This window comes from Mytilus trossulus, unplaced genomic scaffold, assembly GCF_036588685.1.
Source record: "Mytilus trossulus isolate FHL-02 unplaced genomic scaffold, PNRI_Mtr1.1.1.hap1 h1tg000187l__unscaffolded, whole genome shotgun sequence".
NCBI classification, from domain to species: domain Eukaryota; kingdom Metazoa; phylum Mollusca; class Bivalvia; order Mytilida; family Mytilidae; genus Mytilus; species Mytilus trossulus.
The window spans coordinates 66,445-87,037 of NW_026963309.1; the positions used below are offsets into that span (position 1 = coordinate 66,445).

General features: G+C 33.9%; 1 protein-coding gene across 1 annotated transcript; it reads left to right on the forward strand.

Annotated features, from left to right (window-relative positions):
* Positions 1 to 376: 376 nt before the first annotated feature.
* LOC134700863 (zinc finger protein 665-like) lies at positions 377 to 19,799 on the forward strand. The gene is made up of 4 exons (XM_063562021.1): positions 377 to 469; positions 3,998 to 5,042; positions 9,524 to 10,406; positions 16,817 to 19,799. Exons 2-4 carry the CDS (start codon positions 4,132 to 4,134, stop codon positions 17,849 to 17,851), a joined length of 2,829 nt encoding a protein of 942 aa, XP_063418091.1. The 5' UTR covers positions 377 to 469; positions 3,998 to 4,131; the 3' UTR covers positions 17,852 to 19,799.
* Positions 19,800 to 20,593: the final 794 nt, after the last annotated feature.

The following is a 20,593-nucleotide window of genomic DNA, read 5'->3' on the forward strand; positions in this document are numbered from 1 at the left end:
CCTGAGGGTCCTTGGACTTGAAAGATTCACTCATAATCAGTTATTCACACTATAACGTTTTTAGTCTTGCTTAAATATAATGACGAAATATGTCATATATTCTGTTTGTTTACATTATGGCAAGTTATATAGAACAAGTTAGCATTTTGTTCCAGTATTTAATGTAAATTATTGCCAGCCGGTAGGGGACTGCATGTGTGCCATGCAATACTCTCAGAATGCTTGTTATTTTTAGCACGGCGTTGTCAGTTTATTTTTAATTTATGAGTTTAAATGCCTTTGGTATCTTTTGTCCTTCGTTTACACAATATCAAAAACACAATGTAAAGTCTATGTAGGAGTGCACTTAAATAAAACGGCGATTTGTATCCGTTGAGGAGGTGTTCCATAATTGGATTGAAATATGCATATGTAAAGATGATAACGTTCGTTTCTTTCCCTTGACTTATATTCTACCTTCAAAAACAAAGTAAGTTTGAGAAGATGACGATTTATCTTAATATTCTTTACAAACTAGATTGTACATTTGTACATGAATCAATACACTAATAAAAAGCACCCATCCATGATAAACAGTTGGAGAAAATATGACTTTGTTCTACATTGATTTGTGCTAAGCCGAAATATTAAGATACTGATAGATTATAATTATTTTGTACACTGAAAAACATACATAATATTATAGTCAAAGATAGTTTTAATAAACATGATGAAGGATACAAATCCATGTTTTAATTGTACTGTCAGAGAGTAAAATTTTTGATGTAAGTAAACACAGCCATATTTGTTAAGATGTGTTTCAGTGGCTAAACAATAGAAAATTCTAATGCAATTTGGATGTAACATTTTATTTCATTGGCTAAAAGTAATAGTTGCCGTCAAATCCACAGTCGACTAGGCGTAACTAAGGAGGGACCCCCATTTTGAATTGATGAATCAACAAATGTTCGATTACTACTATATAATCGAAAATAAAACAACACCTACCTCGAATTCGCTGTTTTAATGTAATTTTATCCGAATTTGAAGCGTACAGGTAACTTAATAACCTCCAGTTGGTAAGTTTTCATTTGTATGATGTCATGTTTAGCCATTACATCTTTGTGCCAAAATCATTCATGAAGTTTCGCGGTTTTATTTTATTTGACAAATTCAGACATTTTTTCAAGTTTTATCGTATTTTTTCTTTTTGTAATGCATTAGAATCGGAATAACAGAACTGTAGTTAAATAGTTACCACCTTCAATTGTTGATACGCGTCGCCAGTAAAACTGCATTTGCGACCATCAAATCTACAATTGACGGTGGCAACTCTTCAACTACAGTACTGCTATTCCTTAATTACCTCTTATGATAAAGTTAACAAAATCAATAGTGAAACAATGCTTTTTACATTGATACAGATTTAAAGGTACATGTATTTCCAGGATAATTCCACCCCATGTAATAATGCTGTATTATGATTGGATGAGAGACATGGTATTTTTTACCAATTTCTATTTATTGAGATTTTCTTTTCTCTGCCGGGAAATTTGTCATTAGGGAATTCCATGTGCCGGGGTATTTGCTAGAAAATACCATGGCAGATGGGGAATACCCTAGCAAATACCATGGCAGATGGGGATCACCATGTCTAAAAATAACTCAATGAATTATTTATATTCTAATATAACAAATTCCTGGTCATTTTAAATAATAGGTTCCAGATGAAATATTTTTAGGATAAAAAGCATCATTTGAATGACGTAAAAATTCCGTGAACCTGTACTTTTAATGACGTCATAAATAAAATTCAACGGAAATGAATTGTCAACTGGTCACATAAACAAGAATCCACTTGTATTACGCTTCACTCAAACTAATGAACTAAGTGTAGTAGTCAGCCGAGAATCAGCAAATTGTCATAAAAAGGTCAGCTAGTGAATGTACATAAAAAAATAATAAGAAATGATTATAGTCACTGCAAGTTGACTGCGCAAATAGCACAGCGGCAGTGTATACAAAAATTATACATTCAAGTAGAAATTACATATGATACCTGATTATAATAAACTTACTGGGGTTGAACATTCGGTGGAATTAAACAATTATATCATGCTTACAAGGGGTATTTGCCAAAAATACCAGTTTCGAGGTATTAAAATTTCCCTCGCCTATCGGCTCTGGAAATTTGTACCTCTCAACCGGTATTTTTGGCAAATACCACTTGTAAGCATGATATATTTGTATAATATACATGTATTTTTACACGACCTAAAAAAAATGAGTCTGTCGAGCTTATTCATGAAGCATCTGTTAACTAACAGACACGTTAACTTAATGGGGACGTTAAAATGGTTAACTGGTGCGTCCTTTAAAGTTTAATGTGGTATTCACAAGTGTCTCCGTAAACCTTGAAGTACATTGTAATGGGTGCACTGTTAAAGGTTGCATTAGTATGTAAATTAGACGTATTTGAAGTGTCGTATGTTTTCATTGGTTTATTTATAAACTAAATGACCAATACCAGTGATATTGTTTGCCTTAAATTAGTGGAGAATACAGGCTTTTTCCCCTGGAGAAGAATCCCAATTTGGAAAAAAAATGGCTCAAAATTATTCCCAAAAAGACAACTTTTTTCCCAAACAGTGCAGTCTCAGTAGTAATTGTGCATGAATAAAAACTGAAAAATACTCATTTAAACATTTTTCATGCCAAAAACTACTATATATGTGCAGATTTGAGGGTCTATTTATCTATTATTACTGACAAAAAGGGGTCTTATGTCAAAGAAGGGTTTGACTCTTGAAAGGGGGTCAGTAAATTGAAGTTTCATTCAAATTCATGATTTATTCTAACTTTCCCAATTAGATGAAAATAACGCATATTTTCCCAATACAAAAGGTAGAGGTAGTTTTGAAAAAAGTCAACAATATCACTGAATACAGAAAAAAATATAGAATGTTTTCATACATGTATCATAATATTGGTATCACACCAGTCATGTCCTTGTCTTTATTAATATTGTGGTCAGTGTTGTCTGAAGACATTTGGTTTCCAACAGTATTTTATTAATAATATTTATGTTTTAAGTAAAAAGAAATCTATGAATTTTAAACACAAGGTTTATAACCACAAAAGGAAGGTTGGGATTGATTTTTGGGGTTATGGTCCTTACAGTTTAGGAATTGAGGGCCAAAAAGGGGCCCAAAGAAGCATTTTATACGCCTGTTTATGGGACGTATTATTGTATAAGGTCTTTGTCTGTCCGTCGTCGTCAACATGTCACACAAAATATAGTGCATTGATCATAACATTCTATACATCCTATCCTTGAACATTTCCATAAATCTTTCGATGTAATACATGTATATGCTCAGATATTCAAGGCACAAAACGATGTTAAACTTGTCAAGAAAATTACATAACTTTTGCAAGGTGCAGGAATCTAATATCTTCTCAAAAAGTATAAATGATGTCCTTGTAAAGTCATCTCAATTTAAAAAATTGGAGTTATCCTTCTTTGTCTAGAATTGCTGTTAAATCAACCTCAACCAATGTAATATTTAATTTTTCTTCCCAGTGATAAATTGAAGCAATCTTTACCCTTCAGAGCTTGGGTGGGGATGGGGCTCAATTTACAACAGCATAGTGTATTGCACAAAAGCAATTTATATTACATTTAATCTTGGCTGCTTATCAATTGATTTTGTTTGAATTATTCCCTTGAACTTCTCTAATCTTGCTAAATACATGTAGGGATAATTGTGTTTTCCAGAGAGGAATATACATTTTTCTTCACTCAAAACTCATGTCCTGCCTTTTTTCAAATTTCGTCCTTAAAGAAGATGTGAGGTATACATCAATGATGCAGTACAGCATATACATGTACTTCTTGTACATGCAGAGAAGGTCAAAAAAGATATGTTTAATATGTGTAATTTGCAAAAACATTGAGAAAGGTATCAGTAGTTTTTATATATGTCTAAATTTGTCTTGGTTCCTTATATAATTACAGAGTCGCACAAGAATTTGCATACTGGAGATACATTATCAATAAGATGTTAGAGGGAGGAGAGGATGTAATCACAATCAACGGTACTCTACAGAGACACATAAACACACATACTGAAGATAAACATTATCAATAAGATGTCAGAGAGAGAAGAGGATTTAATCACAACCAATGGTACTATACAGAAACACATCAACACACAGGCTGATAAAACACGTCATAAATGTGATGTTTGTGGTAGAGAATTTACTAAAGGTAGTCACTTAAAGAGACATGTAAGAACACATACGGGTGACAAACCTTATAAATGTGATGTTTGTGGTAGAGAATTTATTCAAAGTAGTCACTTAAAGCAACATATAAGAACACATACCGGTGAAAAATCTAATGAATGTGATGTTTGTTTTAAAAAATTGAGTCGAAGTAGTGGTATGAAGAGGCATATGAGAACACATACACCTTATATCTGTAATGTATGTGGTAAAGGGTTTAGTCATTCTGGAAGTTTTCAGAGGCACCTGATAATACATACAGGTGTTAAACCCCATACCTGTGATGTATGTGGTAAAGCGTTTAATCAGCTTACTTATTTACAGAGACACATGAGAATACATACAGGTTATAAACCTTATAACTGTGATGTTTGTGGTAAAGGATTTAGTGGTTCTAGTAATTTACAGACTCACATGAGAACACATACAGGTGATAAACCTCATAACTGTAATGTATGTGGTAAATGGTTTAGTCGCCTTGATAGTTTACAGAGACACATGAGAATACATACAGGTGAAAAACCTTATAAATGTGATGTATGTGCTAGAGAATTTACTCACAATAGTAAATTAAAGAGACATATGAGAATACATACTGGAGATGAACCTCATCGCTGTGATGTATGTGGTAAAGGATTTAGTCGCCTTGATAATTTACAGAGACACATGAGACTACATACAGGGGAAAAACCATATGAATGTGATGAATGTGGGAAAGGATTTCGTCAGCCTAGTACTTTAAAGACACACATGAGAACACATACAGGTGATAAACTGTGATGTATGTGATCAACAGTTTAGTCAAGATAGTAGTTTAAAGAGAAATATGAGAACACATACAAGTTATACACCTCATAAATGTTTGTGGGAGTTATAATGGTTTTTTTTTTGACAAAAAATGTTTATTTCCAGGTTGTTGTGAAAAAAATAATTTGTTTTGGAAAAAAAAAAGTTTGCACAGAAAAAACCATAGCCCCCCCCCCCCCCGAAAATCAAATGGTTGCTGCCTTAAATTACTAAGATCATAAAGATGGGGGAGGGGGTTCTATGGGGTTTTTTTTTAAAAAAAGTTTTGTTTCCAGGTTTTTGTGGAAAAGATAATTTGTATTTGACCCTGAGAAAAAAAATTTGTTTGTTTCGACCTCAGCTGCCACTATATATAATGCTATAATTGAAAGACTAAATTGTTTTCTGTTTGTCGCTAAAACAAATAGATAGTTCTTTGCCAAAGGCGAAAAAAAAAGTTTGCACAGAAAAAAAAACATAGCCCCCCTCCCCCGAAAATCAAATGGTTGCTGCCTAAGGAGAGATATGAAAATACAAACAGGTACAACATATAAATCTCATCAATATGGTGTGAGTGTTTAATATTTTACTGGCAGCTAGAACTTATAGAGAGACATGAGTACATATACGGGGAATACACCTTATCAATATGGTGCGAGTGTTTAATATTTTACTGACAGCTAGAACTTATAGAGAGACATGAGTACATATACGGGGAATAAAACCTTATCAATATGGTGTGAGTGTTTAATATTTTACTGACAGCTAGAACTTATAGAGAGACATGAGTACATATACGGGGAATACACCTTATCAATATGGTGCGAGTGTTTAATATTTTACTGACAGCTAGAACTTATAGAGAGACATAAGTACATATACGGGGAATAAAACCTTATCAATATGGTGTGAGTGTTTAATATTTTACTGGCAGCTAGAACTTATAGAGAGCCACGAGTACATTTACGGGGAATACACCTTATCAATATGGTGCGAGTGTTTAATATTTTACTGACAGCTAGAACTTATAGAGAGACATGAGTACATATACGGGGGATAAAACCTTATCAATATGGTGTGAGTGTTCAATATTTTACTGACAACTAGAACTTATAGAGATACATGAGTACATATACGGGGATAAAACCTTATCAATATGGTGTAAGTGTTTAATATTTTACTGACAGCTAGAACTTATAGAGAGACATGAGTACATAAACGGGGAATACACCTTATCAATATGGTGTGAGTGTTTAATATTTTACTGACAGCTAGAACTTATAGAGAGACATGAGTACATAAACGGGGAATACACCTTATCAATATGGTGTGAGTGTTTAATATTTTACTGACAGCTAGAACTTATAGAGAGACATGAGTACATAAACGGGGAATACACCTTATCAATATGGTGTGAGTGTTTAATATTTTACTGACAGCTAGAACTTATAGAGAGACATGAGTACATAAACGGGGAATACACCTTATCAATATGGTGTGAGTGTTTAATATTTTACTGGCAGCTAGAACTTATAGAGAGACATGAGTACATAAACGGGGAATACACCTTATCAATATGGTGTGAGTGTTTAATATTTTACTGACAGCTAGAACTTATAGAGAGACATGAGTACATAAACGGGGAATACACCTTATCAATATGGTGTGAGTGTTTAATATTTTACTGACAGCTAGAACTTATAGAGAGACATGAGTACATAAACGGGGAATACACCTTATCAATATGGTGTGAGTGTTTAATATTTTACTGGCAGCTAGAACTTATAGAGAGACACGAGTACATTTACGGGGATAAAACCTTATCAATATGGTGCGAGTGTTTAATATTTTACTGGCAGCTAGAACTTATAGAGAGACATGAGTACATATACGGGGATAAAACCTTATCAATATGGTGTGAGTGTTTAATATTTTACTGGCAGCTAGAACTTATAGAGAGACATGAGTACATATACGGGGATAAAACCTTATCAATATGGTGTAAGTGTTCAATATTTTACTGACAGCTAGAAAAGAAGGACGAAAGACACCAAAGGGACAGTCAAACTCGTAAGTCCAAAACAAACTGATAACGCCATTGCTAAACATGAAAAAGACAAATAGAAAAACAATAGTACACATGACACAACATAGAAAACTAAAGAATAAACAACACGAACCCCATCAAAACTAGGGGTGATCTCGGGTGCTCCGGAAGGGTTAGCAGATCCTGCTCCACATGCGGCAACCGTCGTGTTGCTTATGTGATTACAAATCCGGTAAATAGTCTAATTCGGTAGGTCAAATTAATGAAATGAAAGGGGATTGTAGTTACGACGTAAGGAACATATCCGATATCATTTGTGAAAGGGTTATTCCATAACGGTCAACCAACTCGTGACGGCGTCCGTAAAATTTACGAAGGGATGATTTCAACTTCACCATTTGGAACTCTTGGTTTAATAGCTTCCTTGTGAGCAGTAACCCTCTATCAAGAAAATCATGATAGGAAACGCAAGCACGAGAATATCGTATCAATTGGGAGATATTGTACTGAATGCCGTCAACCCCCCTTTTTGAATATGCTGTGTTATCAAGTACAAATAATAATACGAAGATGTCTGTGAGATGATATGCTTTGCATATGAATGTATTTGATACGCTGATTACACTAAAATTGATTTAATTCTACTGTGTTTAAAGTGATGTTATGAGTTTAATTTACTCGCGGTGACAAAGTTTGTTCCCGGAGTGCCGGTACCTTTAAATTTAGTTTTGTTGTTTATTTGAGATATTAACCTTTTTCATGTGTTCCTAAGTTATCCTGTTGATGTAATAACCTTCATGATGAATCCATATGTTAGTTCTTAATGAGTTTAAGCTGGAAAACATCTTTATTTACATAAACTGTCCAGTGTTTACATTTTGAATTGCCATTTCGGGAATTCCACTAATTAGAGAGAAGGTTGCTGATTGGTCCGACTTATATAAGAGAGTCGGGGATTGGCTGATTTTCTTATAAAACTAAAATGATCAGCTACGGAAAGCAGTAATTGTTGTGGTTTGGAATAGACCACTTTCGAGTTCATCCGTCACCGTAAAAAACTCGTCAATTATACGCGCCTTTATCACCGTCATTTGTCCGTTTAGGGGCGTCGTCACTTCCCTTCCAATGTTGAGCGAGTGGTTGGAAAACTATAATTCTATATTGTACGAATTATTCGGCAAATTGAATTCTCAAAATTGACAATCAACACTGCTGTCATTAGGGAATTGTCAGTAAGTACCTACAGAGCAACCATTATTTCTAGTTTATCCTGCACAAAGGCGATCACTAAGACGCTTGATGAACGTAAATAGTGCAGGGATACAGGCGAGCCCCTCTATCTGGTAAATGACGTCATAATGGCGTACCTAATTGACGAGTTTTTGCCGGTGACGGATGAACTCGAAAGTGGTCTCAAACACCAAACTTGAAAGCTCGGAGAATTTAGGAGGAAATTAAGGAGACGTATTTGGGAGCTTAAGGAGCTGAGGGAGTAAAGTTAGGAGATAAATTTGGGAGCTTAAGGAGCTGTGGGAGTAAAGTTGGCAGCTTTAGGAGCTGTGGGAGTAAAGTTAGGAGATAAATTTGGGAGCTTAAGGAGCCGTGGGAGTAAAGTTAGGAGATAAATTTGGGAGTAAAGTTGGGAGCTCAAGGAGCTGTGGGATTAAAGTTAGGAGATAAATTTGGGAGCTGAAGGAGGAAAGTTAGGCGACATTTGGGAGCTTAAGGAGGAAATTAAGGAGATAAAGTTGGGAGCCTATATGGGAGTAAATATATTTCTTTAAGTATTAAAGAAATAGATTGTCTTGGTCACAGTAATAACCATTACGGTATTTTTATACAGATAGTTATTTTAAATAGATGTTGTTGAATTAAGGTTACATAATTTTATAGGTGTTCTTTTATTGAGACCCTTTGTAAGCCTGAATGAGCTATATGCTAATGATAGTTTTTAAACTTGTCGACTGAATCTACAGAGTAGTTACTCTGGATTGCTATATATGTAATACGATAGACCAACCATACCAGGAACCCAACCAAACCAGTAACAACTAGAGCTTTCACAGCCATTCTCTCTGCCATTTTAAGATTGTCAAATAAATGATCAAAACTTTTATATGCTTTGTCTTTATTTATAAATAATAATTATATAACATTTGATAGACCTCTGAAGTCTAGGTTAACGAAGCTGTAAAGTGTGTTGGTTCGACGGTATTCCAATTAGACGTCGGGCCGTACATTTTATAGTATTATAATCATACCAGTTAAAGCAATCCCTTTTATTGTAACCTGTTATCTCTGGTGTCCGACTCTACACCATAAAGGCATCGTTATATTTGGTGGCAGCGGTGGGATACATTTATAGAGTCTGTTATTGTTTGTACAATTACACAATTTAATTATAAAACCAAAAATTATAATAAGAATGGATGATTCAAACGTTACGTTTGGCCCACATCTCAATGAGAATGTTGATGCAGATGCAACTATGCATGAATGTTTATTAGAGACACAAAGTTATGAAATTTATAAAAGAACGGAGAAAATGATGGCAGAGGCACGGTCAGAAATGAAACTCCGGATGGACAAATGTTTTTCCGATTTTTCAAATGATATGAACCATATGTTTGCAAAATTTGAAGGGCAAGCTATGAAAAATAGGTCCACCCCAATTTTAGGACGGGGGATTGAAAGTACAGCAAATATCCGGGAACAAATAATCAGGCAAGACAAGACTGATAAAAATAACAGTCATATTTCAGATATCCGACAGTCAAAACCTGATATATCATGCAAAATAAAACCTCAAATCTATGACGGCTCAGATGATTTGGAGGAGTATTTGACACAATTTGATTTATTGGCAGAAATAAATGATTGGGACCCTAAGACTAAGGCTTTAATTTTGGCTAGTAGTTTATCTAGAAGTGCTCGGGCTATATTAAATGAAATCACTGATGGGGAACGGCACGATTTTGAGTGTTTGGTTAATGCTCTAAAAAATCGTTTCGGTTCGATGAATAGGTCAGAAGTTTTTCGGGCTGAGTTGCAAACAAGGGTAAGAATGAAAAATGAAACGCTGCCAGAACTTGCACAAGCTATAAAGAAACTTGCACGTAGGGCTTACCTGGATACTACTGCTCTAGTTATGGACACATTGTCCCTTGATTATTTTATTGATGCAATTCCAGAGACTGATATACGCCTCCGATTGAGAGAGGTTGGACCATCTTCAATAAATGAAGCAGAGAATATTGCTGTTAGACTTGAACCCTTACGTATAGCTGATAGACAGAAAGGACGAAATGTTCGCACGGTCGAGACTGAAACAGTGTAGACCATTGTCTATAAAACAAAACAAAAATCATTAAGTTTTTCTATGTATTAGATTCTTGTTTAACTCTTCAGAATTAACTAAATAAAAGCAGTTTTAGATTTAAAGTTAGATACTCATGTATTTTAAATATGAAGTTTTTTTTATCGGGCGGAAATAAAAGATGTCGCCATTTGTGGAATAGGTTTTATGTATAAATATCATGTTGATATACTTTCACTAAGGATGGCTTATTAGTTATAAAAAAAATATGAGGTTATACCTTGTTCATTTGTTTCAAAATGAGAGTATGAATAGGCCAAGATTGTTAGAGCCGTTCGAGTATGAATAGGCCGAGATTGTTAAAGCCGTTCGAGTATGTATAGACCGAGATTGTTAAAGCCGTTCGAGTATGTATAGGCCAAGATTGTTAACGCCGTTCGAGTATGTATAGGCCGGGATTGTTAAAGCCGTTCGAGTATGTATAGGCCGAGATTGTTAAAGCCGTTCGAGTATGTATGGACCTGGATTGTTGGAGCCGTTCGAGTATGTATAGACCGAGATTGTTAAAGCCGTTCGAGCATGTATAGGCCGAGATTGTTAAAGCCGTTCGAGAATGTATAGACCTGGATTGTTGGAGCCGTTCGAGTATGTATAGACCGAGATTGTTAAAGCCGTTCGAGCATGTATAGGCCGAGATTGTTAAAGCCGTTCGAGTATGTATAGACCTGGATTGTTGGAGCCGTTCGAGTATGTATAGACCGAGATTGTTAGAGCCGTTCGAGTATGTATAGGCCGAGATTGTTAAAGCCGTTCGAGTATGTATAGACCGAGATTGTTAAAGCCGTTCGAGTATGTATAGGCCGAGATTGTTAGAGCCGTTCGAGAATGTATAGACCTGGATTGTTGGAGCCGTTCGAGTATGTATAGACCGAGATTGTTAAAGCCGTTCGAGCATGTATGGGCCGAGATTGTTAAAGCCGTTCGAGTATGTATAGGCCGGGATTGTTAAAGCCGTTCGAGTATGTATGGGACGAGATTGTTAAAGCCGTTCGAGTATGTATAGGCCGAGATTGTTAAAGCCGTTCGAGCATGTATGGGCCGAGATTGTTAAAGCCGTTCGAGTATGTATAGGCCGAGATTGTTAAAGCCGTTAGAGTATGTATGGGCCGGGATTGTTAAAGCCGTTCGAGTATGTATAGGCCGAGATTGTTAAAGCCGTTCGAGTATGTATGGGCCGAGATTGTTAAAGCCGTTCGAGTATGTATAGGCCGGGATTGTTAAAGCCGTTCGAGTATGTATAGGCAGAGATTGTTGAAGCCGCTAGAGTATGTAATGGCCGAGATTGTTAAAGCCGTTCAAGTATGTGTATGTCGAATGAATTGAATGATGCATCACCTGTGTTAAAAAGCCGTTCGAGTATGTATGTATAGGCCGAATGAATTTTATGATGCATCACCTGTTTTCAGAGTCAATATAGTATAGAAATAAGCCTAAAGAACAGTCACGTATATATTTCACAAGCTATAATGATCTTTTTATCGACATAATTGAACGAGCAGCGCTACTATGTTCTGTTCTGTAAAGATCTGTCTGTCTGTCTGTCTGTCTGTCTGTTCTGTTCCGGTCTGTCTGTCTGTATGTATGTCCGTTAGTCCGGAAAATCAGCTTTCAACACTTTTTTCTTCGTTCTTAATTATCATTGATTTAAATTAAATATTTGTTACATGGTTTAATCATGACAAGATATAGATCAAGTTCGAATTTATGGTCCATTCTGATGATTATTAGTCCAAAGTTTAGTCCATAACATAATTCCATATCCAATGTTAGAGTACTATGTTAACCCATATTTCTATGCAATTCATTTTTTAAAGAAATTCTTTAGTAAATTGTTTGAAAAATTTGTGCCAGTTTGTTTGTTTGCTATTTTGTATTAACTAATTTTCTGAATGCCATATATATATTTTTATGTCTATATATTTTTGAAATTTACTTACGTGAACGAAAGATTAGAACGTGATATAATTGTTTAGTAAATTGTTTTACTTTATTTGAGGTGTCGTGACTTATAGGTCCATTGGGTCGGGTGTATTACTATTTATCATATTGTATATGTTTATAATCTGTACATAATTTACACATGTTGCTATAATAAATAATTTACTTACTTACTTATTTATAGTTAAAAACTAAATATATATAATATTATTAAGTGAAATCCTTTAATTAGATAATAATCTATTCTTATTAAGGAATATATTTAATAACATTACATTGTGTGGGTTAAAGTTGTTGACACCTTTTAAATAAGGGAGCTACCATTTGATTTTTATGGGGGGGGGGGGGGTAGGCTAGGATGAAATTTGAAAAAAATAGGCAGGACAGGAGTTTTGAGTAAAAAAAAAAGGCAGGATGAGACTCTTGCAAAAAAAAAGTCAGGATGAGACTCTTGCAAAAAAAAAGTCAGGATAAACAATAAAAAAAAAAGCAGGACCGGATAGAGTGAAAAATAAAAAAGCAGGGCAGAGATTACAAAAAAAAATGCAGGACAAAATTTTTCATCCTAGCCCCCCCCCCCCCCCCCCCCCCCAATAAAAATCAAATGGTAGCTCCCTAAGTTACAAATCTATATTAGTTTGTGACAAATGGAAGAAAAAATATTTGGAACTAATAATTGTATTTGCTTACAATTTGAAAATATATATTCATTGTATTACATCATATCTAATTTTAGCAATGTATTACATCATATCTAATTTTAGAGAACTATTTATCATGACAAGTTACAGATCAAGTTCTTCCTTTTTTTTTTCTTTTTTTTTGGTCTGGGTAATTGTGTGCATGTAATTAAGCCTGATGGTCCTTGGACTTGAAAGATTCACTCATATAATCAGTTATTCACACTGTTTTTAGTCTTGCTTAAATATAATGACGATATATTTCATATATTCTGTTTGTTTACATCATGGCACGTTATATAGAACAAGTTAGGATTTTGTTCCAGTATTTAATGTAAATTATTGCCAGCCGGTAGGGGACTGCATGTGTGCCATGCAATACTCTCAGAATGCTTGTTATTTTTAGCACGGCGTTGTCAGTTTATTTTTAATTTATAAGTTTAAATGCCTTTGGTATCTTTTGTCCTTCGTTTACACAATATCAAAAACACAATATAAAGTCTATGTAGAAGTGCACTTAAATAAAACGGCGATTTGTATCCGTTGAGGAGGTGTTCCATAATTGGATTGAAATATGCATATGTAAAGAAGATAACGTTCGTTTCTTTCCCTTGACTTATATTCTACCTTCAAAAACAAAGTAAGTTTGAGAAGATGATGATTTATCTTAATATTCTTTACAAACTAGAGTGTACATTTGTACATAAATCAATACACTAAAAAAAAAGCACCCATCCATGATAAACAGTTGGAGAAAACATGACGTTGTGCTACACTGATTTGTGCTAAGCCGAAATATTAAGGTTCATCATAAGGAATTGAAAAATATGGCCGTGTTTACACCTCAAAAATTACTATGAGTACAGACAAAAAAAGTAATATGAAGTCTACGTTTCAGAAAATTAAAAACTTTTCTGCATTTTGATGTGCATTTTTTTCTAGTCTGCAGAAGATAGCAAAATAAACAAACACCCGAGTTTCATTTGATACGGTCCACTCAGTTACACAGTTTAAACCTGTTAAATCACCTATTGTTTACAGGTGTCTATTGTCCATCTATTGCCCATTTAAATCAATACTACTCACAACATTGATTATACGAGGGGAGCTTCTCAATCGTTTTCACTACTTAGTTAATTTTTGCACCTTCTGCAGGAACGAAAAAAAATGAATAGCAAAATCTAGAAAAGTTTACAATTTTCTGAAACATAAAATGCATTTAAAATTTATATATATAGTTCCTGCCATCCCTTAAAACTGTTGCAGGTGTATAGGTTAGTCTGTACTCAGAGTAAAATTTGGGGTGTAAATACGGCCATCTTAGCCAAAAGGTTATGTTGAACCTTAAGATACTGATAGATTATAATTATTTTGTACACTGAAAAAAAAAAAAATATTATAGTCCAAGATAGTTTTAATAAACATGATGAAGGATACAAATCCATGTTTTACTTGTACTGTCAGAGAGTAAAATTTTTGATGTAAGTAAACACAGCCATATTTGTTAAGATATGTTTCAGTGGCTAAACAATAGAAAATTCTAATGCATGCAATTTGGATGTAACATTTTATTTCATTGGCTAAAAGTAATAGTTGCCGTCAAATCCACAGTCGACCAGGCGTAACTAAGGAGGGACCCTCATTTTGAATTGATGAATCAACAAATGTTCGATTACTACTATATAATCGAAAATAAAACAACACCTACATGTACCTCGAATTTGCTGTTTTAATGTAATTTTATCCGAATTTGAAGCTTACAGGTAACTTAATAACCTCCAGTTTGTAAGTTTTCATTTGTATGACGTCATGTTTAGCCATTACATCTTTGTGCCAAAATCATTCATGAAGTTTCGCGGTTTTATTTTATTTGACAAATTCAGACATTTTTTCAAGTTTTATTGTATTTTTTCTTTTTGTAATGCATTAGAATCGGAATAACAGTACTGTAGTTAAAGAGTTGCCACTGTCAATTGTTGATTTGACGGTCGCAAATGTCCATTTTACTGTCTATGCTACGCGTCGCCATTAAAACTGCATTTGCGACCATCAAATCTACAATTGACGGTGGCAACTCTTCAACTACAGTACTGCTATTCCTTTATTACCTCTTATGATAAAGTTAACAAAATCAATAGTGAAACTGATTTTTACATTGATACAGATTTAAAGGTACATGTATTTCCAGAAATATATACATGTATTTTTCATTGTTTTTACACGATCTAAAAAAAAAATGAGTCTGTCGAGCTTATTCATAAAGCATCTGTTAACTAACAGACCTGTTAACTTAATGTGGACGTTAAAATGGTTAACTGGTGCGTCCTTTAAAGTTTAATGTCAAATGAATGTGGTAAATTCACAAACGTTTCCGTAAACCTTGAAGTACATTGTAACGGGTGCACTATTAAATGTTGCCTTAGTATGTAAATTAGACGTAATTGAAGTGTCGTATGTTTTCATTGGTTTATTTATAAACTAAATGACCAATACAGAAAAAAATATAGAATGTTTTCATACATGTATCATAATATTGGTATCACACCATTCATGTCCTTGTCCTTATTGTGGTCAGTGTTGTCTGAAGACATTTGGTTTCCGACGGTATTTTATTAATAATATTTATATTTTAAGTAAATAGAAATCTATGAATTTTAAACACAAGGTTTATAACCACAAAAGGAAGGTTGGGATTGATTTTTGGGGTTATGGTCCTGACAGTTTAGGAATTGAGGGCCAAAAAGGGGCCCAAAGAAGCATTTTATACGCCTGTTTATGGGAAGTATTATTGTATAAGGTCTTTGTCTGTCCGTCTTCGTCAACATGTCGCACAAAATATAGTGCATTGATCATAACATTCTATACATCCTATCCTTGAACATTTCCATAAATCTATCAATGTTATACATGTATATGCAGCAATATGCTCAGATATTCAAGGCACAAAATGATGTTAAACTTGTCAAGAAAATTACATAACTTTTGCAAGGTGCAGGAATCTAATATCTTCTCTAGAAATATAAAAGATGTCATTGTAAAGTCATCTCAATTTAAAAATTGAAGTTATCCTTCTTTGTCTGGAATTGCTGTTAAATCAACCTCAACCAATGTAATATTTAATATTACAGTACTTCCCAGTGATAAATTGAAGCAATCTTTACTGTTCAGAGCTTGGGTGGGGATGGGGCTCAATTTACAACAGCATAGTGTATTGCACAAAAGCAATTTATTTTACATTTAATCTTGGCTGCTTATCAATTGATTTCGTTTGAATTATTCCCTTGAACTTCTCTAATCTTGCTAAATACATGTAGGGATAATTTGTGTTTTCCAGAGAGGAATATACATTTTTCTTCACTCAAAACTTGTGTCCTGCCTTTTTTCAAATTTCATCCTTAAAAAAGATGTAAGGTATACATCAATGATACAGTGCATCATATATACTTATATACTTCTTGTACATGTTTGCTATAGTATGGGATTAGAATAGCCTAAACATGCAGAGAATGTCCTAATACATTTGTAGATATGTTATGTGTAATTTGCAGAAACATTGAGAAAGGTATCAGCAGTTTTTATATATGTCTAAATTTGTTTTGGTTCCTTACAGAGTCGCACAAAAATTTGCATACCGGAGATAAAATTACCTTATCAATAAGATGTTAGAGGGAGAAGAGGATTTAATCACGATCAATAGTACACTACAGAGACACATAAACACACATACTGGAGATAAACATTATCAATAAGATGTTAGAGGGAGGAGAGGATGAAGTCACAATCAATGGTACTCTACAGAGATGCCAAAACGCACTGGCTGATAAAACACGTCATAAATGTGATGTGTGTGCTAAAGAATTTTCTCGAGATAGTCACTTAAAGAGACACATGAGAACACATACGGGTGACAAATCTCATAAATGTGATTTTTGTGCTAGTGAATTTAGTCAAAGTAGTCACTTAAAGCAACATATAAGAACACATATGGGTGAAAAATCTAATGAATGTGATGTTTGTTTTAAAAAATTGAGTCGAGGTAGTGATATGAAGAGGCATATTAGAACACATACTGGTGATAAACCTCATAAATGTGATGTTTGTGCTAGTGAATTTTCTCAAGGAAGTCAACTAAAGGCACACATGAGTAAACATAACGGAGATAACCCTTATGGCTGTGATGTATGTGGTAAACGGTTTAGTTATCTTTGTAGTTTAAAACATCACATAAGAACACATACAGGCATAAAACCCCATAACTGTGATGTATGCGGTAAATGGTTTAGTCAGCATAGTAATTTACAGGGTCACATGAGAACACATACAGGTGATAAACCTTATATCTGTGATATATGTGGTAAAGGGTTTAGTCATTCTGGAAGTTTTCAGAGGCACCTGATAATACATACAGGTGTTAAACCCCATACCTGTGATGTATGTGGTAAAGCGTTTAATCAGCTTACTTATTTACAGAGACACATGAGAACTCATACAGGTGATAAACCTTACAACTGTGATGAATGTGGTAAAGGATTTAGTGGTTCTAGTAATTTACAGACTCACATGAGAACGCATACAGGCGATAAACCTCATAACTGTGATGTATGTGGTAAACGGTTTAGTTGTTATAGTAGTTTACAGAGTCACATGAGAATACATACAGGTGAGAAACCTTTTGAATGTGATGTCTGTGGTAAAGGGTTTCGTCAGCCTAGTACTTTAAAGACACACATGAGAACACATACAGGTGATAAACTGTGATGTACATTTGTATGTGATCAACAGTTTAGTCAAGATAGCAGTTAAACGAGACATATGAGAACACATACAGGTTATACACCTCATGAATGTGATGTTTGTGGGAAAGGGTTTAGTGATCTAAGTAATTTCAAGAAACATATGAAAATACATACAGGTAAAACATGTAAACCTCACATTTGAGATGGCAAAGGTTTTAGTCAATTTTAATAGTAGTTTAAAAGAAAGTATGAACATCCATAAGGCCGTACTTTAACCTATAATGGTTTAATTTTTGAATTGTTGTTTGGATGGAGAGTTGTCTCATTGGCACTCACACCACATCTTCCTATATCCATGTACCATGCAATTTACTATATGACACAGACAGAGTTTGACCAGCATTGTAATTTACATATTGACATGAGAACACATAACACATACAAATGTACATGTTACTCAGTTCATGACTATGGTGTATGTGTTAAAGGGTTTAGCTGGCTTAATAATTCAAAGAAACACATGAGAATTTATGATTGTCATGTATGTAACTTGTTGCATATGGTTTAGTCATCTCTATGATCTTAGTAATTTAAGGAGAGATATGAAAATACACACAGGTACACATGACAATTTACAGACATATGAGAACACATACTAGTGATAATTTACAGACATAATTATGAGAACACATACTACATGTACTAGTGATACTTTACATAGATCTATATGCGAACACATACTAGTGATAATTTACATAGACACATGAGAACACATACTAGTGATTATTTACATAGACGCATGAGAACACATACTAGTGATAATTTACATAGACGCATGAGAACACATACTAGTGATTATTTACATAGACGCATGAGAACACATACTAGTGATTATTTTAATACATAGACGCATGAGAACACATACCAGTGATTATTTACATAGACACATGAGAACACATACTAGTGGTTACATGTATTTACATAGACGCATGAGAACACATACTAGTGATAATTTACATAGACGCATGAGAACACATACTAGTGATTATTTACATAGACGCATGAGAACACATACTAGTGATTATTTTAATACATAGACGCACGAGAACAAATACTAGTGATAATTTACATAGACGCATGAGAACACATACTAGTGATTATTTACAAAGACGCATGAGAACACATACTAGTGATTATTTACATAGACACATGAGAACACATACTAGTGATTATTTACATAGACGCATGAGAACACATACTAGTGATTATTTACATAGACACATGAGAACACATACTAGTGATAAGTGATAATTTACATAGACACATGAGAATACATACTAGAAATTAAGTGATAATTTACGTAAACACACACATGAGAACCCATACTAGTGATAAGTGATAATTTACATAGACACATGAGAAATCATATTAGTGATAACTTACATAGATATACAATGATATATGAGAACACATACTAGTTAATAAGTGATAATTTACGTAAACACACACATGAGAACACATACTAGTGATTATTTACATAGACGCATGAGAACACATACTAGTGATTATTTACATAGACACATGAGAACCCATACTAGTGATAAGTGATAATTTACATAGACGCATGAGAACACATACTAGTGATAAGTGATAATTTACATAGACGCATGAGAACACATATCAGCATGATTAGTAAATAATTGATTAATGTCATTCCTCTAGAATACTTGACTGTAGACAAACTATATGTAAATATCTGTTTTTGATTGTATTGTTATGCGTGTGTGGTCTCAGGGAAGATGAGTTTTTTGTAACTAACTATAACTATTTACCCTCTTTAAAAAAAGAATTTATACTATTATTGTTATAATTTTTATTATTATGATTGTATGAGAGTTCATCAGGGTATTTTTCTATGTTCATGATGTTATATACATGATATATATAAATAGAATTAATTGTTTGATGGATTTTGAGTATTTTTCTTCACTTTCATCAAGATCATCACTATCATTGACCTTAATTTCATGGTTCAGTGGCTGCTCGAAATGTGAATTTCTTACTAATTATGCAGTATTATGATAAACTACCAGTATATATATTTGGTATTCTTTGCACCGTCTACATGTCCGTCAGACAGGATTCAACTAACCTCGACCTCATTTCATGGATAATTGCATGATTAAGGTTAAAATTACGTGATTAAAGTATGTCCATTTCTCAAATGCAGTAGGATAACTATATGTGGTGTATAGAATGACTGTAATAGATGCATGTCAGTCTGGCATGTTTCATCTGATATTGACCTTATTTTCTTGGTTCATTGGTTAATGTTTTGTTTGTTTTGGTCTATTTTTTTTTCAAGTACTATAAGCAACAGGTCAACTATAATTGGTGTATTGAATGAATGTATGATGTACATGTCTAGTAGGCATTATCTGACATTGACCTCATTTTCTTGGTTCATTGGTCCATGTTAATGTTTTGTTTGTTTTGGTCTATTTTTTTCAAGTACTATAAGCAATGTTCAGGTCAACTATAATTGGTGTATTGAATGAATGTATGATGTACATCTCTAGTAGGCATTATCTGATATTGACCTTATTTTCTTGGTTCATTGGTCAATGTTAATGTTTTGTTTGCTTTGGTCTATCTTTTCAAGTACTATAAGCAATAGGTCAACTATAATTGGTGTATTGAATGAATGTATGATGTACATGTCTAGTAGGCATTATCTGACATTGACCTCATTTTCATGGTTCAT